Source organism: Cyprinodon variegatus, unplaced genomic scaffold, assembly GCF_000732505.1.
Source record: "Cyprinodon variegatus isolate N-32 unplaced genomic scaffold, C_variegatus-1.0 Scaffold529, whole genome shotgun sequence".
In the NCBI taxonomy this organism is placed as follows: Eukaryota; Metazoa; Chordata; class Actinopteri; order Cyprinodontiformes; family Cyprinodontidae; genus Cyprinodon; species Cyprinodon variegatus.
This window is the reverse complement of record NW_015150982.1, coordinates 118782-127710: the sequence shown is the minus strand read 5'-3', so window position 1 is coordinate 127710 and position 8929 is coordinate 118782. Positions and strand designations below refer to the sequence as shown.

General features: G+C 37.7%; 1 protein-coding gene across 1 annotated transcript in view; it reads left to right on the top strand.

The window, feature by feature from the left end:
* LOC107095207 (nuclear GTPase SLIP-GC-like) overlaps positions 1-8246 on the top strand; it is a 9539-nt gene extending 1293 nt beyond the window's left edge. The window contains exons 2-15 of the mRNA XM_015391204.1: positions 191-284; positions 547-763; positions 866-1102; positions 1503-1709; positions 1803-1978; positions 5052-5142; positions 5220-5307; positions 5417-5538; positions 6337-6513; positions 6603-6757; positions 6843-6954; positions 7046-7154; positions 7257-7484; positions 8032-8246. Of these exons, the coding sequence (XP_015246690.1) occupies positions 191-284; positions 547-763; positions 866-1102; positions 1503-1709; positions 1803-1978; positions 5052-5142; positions 5220-5307; positions 5417-5538; positions 6337-6513; positions 6603-6757; positions 6843-6954; positions 7046-7154; positions 7257-7484; positions 8032-8246 (2228 nt within the window). The remainder of the gene's footprint in view (positions 1-190; positions 285-546; positions 764-865; positions 1103-1502; positions 1710-1802; positions 1979-5051; positions 5143-5219; positions 5308-5416; positions 5539-6336; positions 6514-6602; positions 6758-6842; positions 6955-7045; positions 7155-7256; positions 7485-8031) is intronic.
* Positions 8247-8929: the final 683 nt, after the last annotated feature.

Below are 8929 nucleotides of genomic sequence, written 5' to 3'. Positions count from 1 at the left end.
TTTTTTTTTAAATCTTATTTATTTGCTTCAATAAAATATATTTATTATTAAACAATAGATTAATTATTTGCAACCATTCATATGGTCACTGTCAGGATCAGTAAAAAACCTAGGACTTCAATTCTTTCCCAGTTTAGATTCATGGTTCATACAAAATGTCATGGTTCTCTCATTTTCTATCTTTTTATAGAAGCAGAATCAGTTTGTGTTGTGAAAAATGTGATGGATAATGTTCTTAGTGAACTACACAGACGAGAAAAAACAGAGCTGAATGCTTTTGTAAGGTGAGTATATTTTCTTATAAGTTTATTGCTTTCTAACACTCTTTTTTTGGTGTAGAACATCAACTTGCAAGTCTTGAAGTTAAAGTAATCAAAGAGTTAAACAAATATCTAAATAAAAACTAATATTTTGTTAACATTTGATTAAAATCTGCAATCCGTGGCATTTAAAGACATATACTGTTAATATCAAATGTAATTTGAAATCCAAATATTTTTTTATGTTTTAAAGTAAATCAAAGAACACCTCTCTACCTTTTAACAGGAAATTAATCAAGGATCTGGAGATAAAGAAGAAAGAAATGGTTGGGGTTTTTGGTAAAACCGGAGCTGGAAAGACCTCTTTGATAAATGCTGTCATTAATGAGAAGAATCTTTTGCCCTGTGGAGATGTCACTGCATGTACCTCAGTCATGATTAAAGTGGAAGCTAACACCAGCAACGAAAACTATGAAGCACATATTGAATTTATCACAACAGAGGTAAAAGAGCTATGAAAATTCACCCCTCTTTCATTTAAAAAGAATAATCGTGGTTTTTCATGCTTTATACAAATTATAATTTGACTTTTTTTTTACATTTAGGAGTGGGAAGAGGAGTTGTGGTCAATAAGACAGTATCAAAGGGACTCTTCAGAACAAAACAGAGATGATGATGATGTTGATGATGATGATGATTATCAGGATGTTGCTGCAAAGCTATCAGCAGTCTATGGAGACGTATGGAAGCAGAAATCTTCTGAACAATTAATGGGAAGCAAATACTTCACAAAAATACCAGAGTTTCTTGAATCCAGAGAGAAGATAATGTCTTATAAAACAGTAAGAGTGAAATGGTGCAGAAATTCCGTAAAAGTATTCATATGGACAAGCAAGACAACTGAAATCAAGGATTTTTAGATTTAAACAATGTTTAATGGAATAATTAATAAACTGTAAAGATTTAAAAAGGATTTTTTTGGGGTATATTTTATTGATCTATGAAGTGAAACCTCTTAATAATTGCCACTAATGAACATTACAACAAGAAGGTGCTGTGAGCTGTGTGATTTGATCATTTTAATGGCTTCCGGATTAATTATTTAGTTTTTAAATGGTTCTTAAATGTGGACAATAAAATAAAGTTTCAATGTTATGGTGGGTTGGTGTTTGGGGTTGTGATAAAAGTTGCTAAATCTTGAACTCTACATTCTTGATCTTTTCCGTTTTTTTCTTTTTGCAGGCAAAAGAATTATCTGCTAAAATGAGAAAATACACAAGAACTGAATTTAAACAATGTGGGGATAACAGAATGAAGAAGTGCTATTGGCCACTTGTGAAGTGTGTGACTGTCAAAGTGCCAAATAACAGTTTTCTCCACAACATCACTCTCGTGGACCTTCCTGGAAATGGAGACCGTAACAAGAGCAGAGATACAATGTGGAAAGGGGTAATATATTCCTGTATTATGCAAACTGCAGAATGTTTTTTTTTTTTTTTTAAACATGATGATTATACATCATTGATTTGTTTGCTACAATAGATTGTTGGAAGCTGCTCTACTGTATGGATTGTGACAGAAGTCAACCGAGCAGCAGCAGATAAAGAATCCTGGGATATCCTGAAAAGTGTCAGTAGTCTCATTGGAAATGGTGGGGAGTGCAGAAAAATTCACATTATTTGCACAAAGTCTGATATTATTGACGGTTCAACTGATCAGTAAGTAAACTCAAGCACTATAGGTTTACAGTTAGACAAAATATTATACTTCTTTCTGGAAAATGTAAGATCAAGAAATGTATATGCTCATTTATGAAAAATTGATAAATTATTGGCCTGATCTTCAGAGGGTTTGTGCAGAGCAGGAGTTCATTTCAAAAAGCAGGGTTACCGAAAACTCTCGAGTTTTTCATTTCTCAAATAGAGTTTACTCAACCTCAGTTTAAGTCACCATAGTTACATTCTCCCTAGAGCTAACCTGATCGGGAACAGGTTTTGTTCGATAAACTTAGAGCCAATGGATGAATGGGATCCTACTGACAGCGCACCGCTGGTATGTGGGGGTCTGAGCAGCTCCGACAGAAATATTGGAAGTCAGGATGAACTGACTGCACTGATTAAGTCTTCAGGTGGATTTTCCCACTTAAAAACATAATAAAACTACTTAATTCCCACTGATCACAGCAAATATAGCTGCAAGGCAGAGAAAGGATAGAGTAGCTCCGCCCAACGCGCGTCAGACACACTTTTGCACCGCGCAGCCAGAGCAGCAAAGCCGCTTCAGCCGCAAGTCAGAAGCTGGTACAAGCAGCAAAAAGGAAGCAGCAGACGTGATTTTGCTGTTCCTGCTGCGTCCAGTTTGAAAGCAGCATTATTCACTCCGCTCTGGCTTTGCACTGCCCACGGGCTGCTGAGAGGAGGATGGTCGCGCCGGCTGCGGTCCGCTCTTCTTGCAGTCAAACACCGAGCAACTTTCTGCTCTTAAATTGTTTCCGTGCACGATGTATTGTATTGCGCACTATTAGCATCAGTCTTAATAATGAGAAGCCACACTTTTTACCTGGGGGGCACTTTAAAGGGGTTCCACGACGCTCGCAACCAGTTCACAACAGATGCACAACAGATGCACATGAACCCTGGCTGTAGGCGTGACCACCTGTGTATTTTTCCTGGATGACGCAATCACGTTAAGTGTTAGCCAATCACCGAAACTTGGTACCGAAAGACGAGGCATGTTTCGATACTCGGTAGAACCGAAGCATTTCGGTCGGTACCATAAAAGAACCGAAGTTCGGTACCCAGCCCTAGTCATATGTCAATTAAATTTTTTTGGTCATAGCATCTTTATTCATATGTAGCAGCTAATATACGCAACGGATGAAATAAGAATAATTTACTTAACCATTGACTAAAGTTACAGTGTTCACGGGGATGGACGTCTGTGTCTTCGGCAGGCGTAGAGCTAACAGAACTGGCAGCGTTGCGAGGCAAGGGCTCAAACATGTACGGCTGTAAGCCTTCGACACCAAACCAAGCTACTGCCGCCCTGGTGTCCTCTTCCACAACATCCTCTAAATAAAAAAATGTAGGTTTTGGATGAGGAGACTCATCCACGACCTCCGACATAAGACTCTCCTCCTCTTGCATGTTTCCACTGTCCATAGCATTCCTTGACAGTGTAATTTTTAAGTCACCAATTTAGTGCTACTTGGTCTCAATGTAATTTCCCATTGGAAACTTACTAGCACTAAGTTGCTAACTGGTTAGCAAGATGCTTCTGAGACACGCAAGCAAACATGCTTGCAAACCTTTCGCCACATAAATCTCGCACTCTTGATAATCGACCAATCACATTCACTTAATTCAATTTATTATGTAAAGCTGTGCACCACTCGAGAGAATTTGGAAATGCAATGGTTGGAACGGCCATTTCCCTGGGACTTTAACAGAACAGAACATTGAGAGAACATTGGTGTGTGTTTGAAAATAGCATTGTAGAAAATAAAACCCCATAGCCCCATAGAATGGCTTCAGGGAGTTCCTCCTCTAGTAGGTTTCTTATGTCTGATAACATTAAGTTTATAAATGATAACAGCCCCTTCGGCCACATCTAAAACTATACATTTTATTTACTTACCTACTTTATAGTTTTCATCTACTTTATTTAAAATGTACATATTAAAAAAAAAAAAAAACTGTTTTAAAGTTTTAGTTCGAATGAATTATATGTTTTATTCACATGGATTTATTTTGGTGATTCAAAACAACTCGGTTGACAGGATATGATTTTATTTTTTTTGCTACTGGTTTGTGACATGCAAATCTTTTTTCTTTCCTTTTGTAAATTACATGAAGAACTACTGAAATTCTTTCCAGATTAGACATACATAGATTAATTAATTCCGCAGGAAAAAAGGAATAACCTAAGGGTTAGGATTAGGATTCATTCAGTGATACCAACCTACTGAGCCTAGTGGTAGGTAGGAGACATCATCTGAAGCCATTCTATGGGACTGAAGGCATATTATATAGATGATAACAATTCAAGCAGTTGAAAATGGCCACTTAGTATTTACTGTGTGATGGAAGACAGAACCAACATGAGGAGGAACCCCATGGGAATATGCACGGGTCCTATGTTTGAATAATGTTGTTATTCTCCATCATCAACTGCTGCCAAGTGATTGCACCTCAATAGATACATTGATAGACTAGCATTCAAGCAATAAACTAGTTTTCCCTGTAATGTTATTGTGGTTACAACAGGCTGCTTTGAGATGTATTATTTTGACTAAATATGTATTTCTAATATCTTAGAAAACATTTTTTTACCTTGTCAAAAAGAAACTAAATTACATTCTTTAATTTATTATTGACCATTTGGTCAACCAAAAGGAGGTTTGAAGTCGACAAGGCAGTAGCGACCTTTATTGTGACCTGTAGTATGATCAAGAAAAACTACTATTGACCTATTTAAACCTCCAAGATAAAAGTTCCTAATCATACTTTGCCCTAAAGACTTGGTAGGAAAAAATATCAGAAAAATTAAAGAAAATGCTTGCAGAACATGTTCTGCTGTAATTGCTACTAAAACAGAAACTTCTTATAGGAGTTAAATATGGCTATACTGTTTAGTAATCCTCCAAATATACTTCAAATGTCATGTTATATTGAAATATTCTCTATGTTATGCTCGATATGAGTGAATGCAATCTTTAAGGAACAGGATTCTGTAGAGAAACAACCTCTCCACAGAAACAACTCTAAAGTAGCAACATAACTTTTCTTTCAGCTCACCTGATGTTCAAGACTTAATCCTCCAAAGAAACATGAAAACAAAAGAAGCAGTGAGGAAAGAATTCAACAAGCTAAGCAAGATTAAGGTAAGCTTCAAACGTTGACAGATATACTAATACTGTCCAAAACTACAAGAAATAAACTTTAAATCTAATTGATATAGAAACACTTCACTGATGAGTCTTTCCAAGTGTTCACAGTGAGCTCCAAGGAGTTTCTAAAAGAGAGTGTTCTAAGTCAAAAAAATACTGGTATGTTTCATACAAAATTTGTCGAATATCTTGTTGGTGATAAAGAAACTCTTAGGAATCTGGTTGGGCAACTGTTGAAATCATAGTTGATGTGGTTTTATTTTTACAGAAATCCCTCAACTTCAGGATTTTTTGCAGGAGCTCAATGACGATCACTCAGAAACATTGAGTTATATATCTAGAGCTCATGGGATTCTCTCTTTGATTCAAGGAGCCAGCTTGAAAAAACAGGTCAGAATTTATAGGGAAACTTTTGTTTCTCTTGTTAGCTGCATAAATGTCTGTACACAGAGAAATGTTCATCAGTGCAAAGCTATTTTAAATATGAGCCCTGAAAAGTGTTTGCTGTAAAGTTAGATTCATCCATTACCTTTAAATAGTAAACACCTTAAATATTTAATTGATTACCAGAATTCTTTAATTCAACTTCTTGCTGTGGTTCCCCACCAACCTCATTGGCTTCCTGTAAAAAAGTGCATTGAATTAAAGTTTGCTACTCAAACATTAAAGTACCTCCAAGACCTTTCACATTCACATTTCTCTGATATTCTGTACGTTGTTTTTTTTTTTAGCTCCCTACTATTACCATAATATTATCCATACTTTCAAAAGAAAAAACGTTCTTATTCTTCAGAATAAGGCTGGAGTTTCACTTCCACTGGGCCACACAGAACATGAAGGATTTTATTCAGTTCTGGGGTTTTAAGAAAATTTTATGTACTGTGTCAGATGAAGGACAACTAGAATTTAATGACCTCCTCATTTAATGGTATTTAGCTGACACTTGTTTTTTTCCATTATTAGTGATTTTTAACTGACACTTGTTTTACATAAATATTTGATTCTATCGTTTGAATTGTGTAAATAAACTGTTGTTAAATCCCCCAAAATATCGTATTATTATTATTGTTATTTATATTATTATTATCAAACAAGTTGCATTCAAAAAGGAATTGTTACTTCAATAAACAGAGTAGGCTTTTTTGCATTTACTAACAATCTGTTGTTTTGCAATGCTTTTCTTTGTAGCTTGGACAAAACATAGATGTATGTGAAGAGCTTAAGAGAAACTTAGTCCTTCATCTTTGTTTAGTCCAAAAAGAGATGGAAAAAGCCTACTGGGTTTTTGAACAAAACCTGCAAAAAGGGGTTGAAAACTCCAAAAGGTCATGTGAAAAAAAGCTGAATCAGGTTTTATTTCCTCGGGTATGTTTTTTTTTTTTTAACAGTAATCATCTGGTAATCATCAAATTGAATTCTGTCACATTTTTTCAAAATGTTACTTATTTTTTAAGGGAAAGAGTGGTTGTACCTATCACAGAACATTAAAAAGTGTTGTCAAAAAAGGTGGAATCCACAAACCAAAAACTGGAAAAGAAATAAACCTCAACATGAAACTTTCATCATTCCTGACTGACAGCATTGATGAGGAATTCAGGAAGACATTCCCGTAAGATCTTTATAATCATATGAAAGCCTTTCCACTCAAAACTTAAGTGCCATTTTATTGATTTCTTCATGTCAAAATGTTTCAGAAAGGAACAACAAATTGGTCCATTTAATGGTGTCATTAACAACTTTTCACTCAACACTGAAAAGCTGAAGTACAAAGATGTACAATTGCAGCTGATATTCCTTGGGACAGAGGTACAGTAAACGATGAGAGAAAATAAATGTTATAGTAGTAAGAATGGCCTAGTGGATGTTGTAGTGGTGAAACCTTTTTCATTTCTCTTAGGAAGAGAAAGTTAAGAAAACACTGAACAGAATGATTCAAGACCAGAAGAAAATAATCTACCTCAGCCTGACACATACAATTGAGCAAAAAATGCAAGAGTGCTACAAGAGTAAGAAATTTCATTAAAATCTCTCATTTATTTTTGAAATTAGATATATCTTAATTCTTTCTATGCCATTTTAAATAAATCTCTGATCAACTGTCTTTGCAGCTGCAGCAGGATACTCGGGTACCGGTATGCTAGAGAAAATGAGAGAAACCCTAAAAAAGCATGTTAATGGATTAAAAAACACAATGTTTGAGGATGCTAAAAATGCGATGTTGGATCATCTCCTGAGCTTAAGGGTTTGTCCATCTATTGATTTTGAAATATTATGTAACACAATCAAATTAAATTTGAACTTTACAAACATATCAGAATCAAAACCATCAACAATTAGTGAAAATACGTATAAAGCCATAATAACAAAATATATCTGTTTCGGAGTCCATTTTCTACCCTTTCACAAGATTCTAAGATCATTAAGAAAATAAAATGCCCACTACATTATAGATCCTTTTTAATCATTAATAGAGGCCATTAGGACCCAGCAGTGGATCTTTAACCCAGTTCTAAGGACCCAACTTAAACGCTCACATGGGCAATGACAGTGAGACCTGGGGAGGCGTGGTTGGAAGGAATTGCCCACCTGACCTGAACTCGAGTGGTGTTCTGTTTTTGGACTGCTTTGCTAGTCATGGATTGTCCATAACGAACACCATGTTCAGGCAGAAGGATGTCCATATGTGCTCTTAGCACCAGGACACCCTAGGCTGTAGTTCAATGATTGACTTTGTTGTTGTTTCATCTTGGACACTCGGGTGAGGAGAGGGGCGGAGCTCTCCACCGACCACTACCTAGTGCTGAGTTGGCTCCGATGGTGGGGGAAGACGCCGGTCAGACCTGGTAGGCCCAAACATATTGTCTGCTGAGGAACGTCTGGCAGAACGTCTGGCAGAGTCCCCCGTTGGAAGGAGCTTTAACTCCCATCTCCGGCAGAGCTTTGAACACATTCAGAGGGAGGTGGGGGACATTGAGTCTGAGTGGACCATGTTCCGTGCCTCTATTGTTGAGGCAGCTAGTCGAAGCTGTGGCTGCAAGGTTGTCGGTGCATGTCGCGGCAGCAACCCTCGAACACGAGGGTGTGGACACGAGCGGTGATGGAAGCTGTCAAGCTGAAGAAGGAGTCCAATCGGGCTTTAATGAACTGTGGGACTCCAGAAAAAGCTGAAGTGTACCGGCAGTCTAAGTGGCGGGTTGCTCGGCTGGTGGCCGAGATAAAAACTTGGGCATGGGAAGAGTTTCGAGCGGCCATGGAGAAAGACTTCCATACGGCTTCGAAGCGATTCTGGTCCACGTCTCAGGAGGGGGAAGCAGTGCAGTACCAACACTATTCATAGTGGGGGTGGTGTGCTGCTGACCTCGACTGGGGACGTCGTATGTCTGTGGGCGGAGTACTTTGAAGACCTCCTTAATCTCACCAACACATCTTCCATTGAGGAAGCATTGCCAGCAGTAAGTCATGCTCGTTTCCGGTGAGGGTTGGACTCCACCAAGGTTGCCCTTTATCACCAATTCTGTGCATAAGTTTTATGGACAGAATTTCTAGACGCAGCCAAGGTATTGAGGGGATCTGTTTTGGTGGCCTTAGGATTGCATCTCTGTTATTCACAGATGATGTGGTTCTATTGGCGAGATCCCGGATACATGCGGCTGAAATGAGAAAAACTATGGAGAAAACTAGGGTGAGGAGCTCAGTCATCCGGGAGGGACTCAGAGTAGAGCCGCTGCTTCTCCACATCGAGAGGAGCCAGTTGAGGTGGCTCGGGCATCTGGTTAGGATG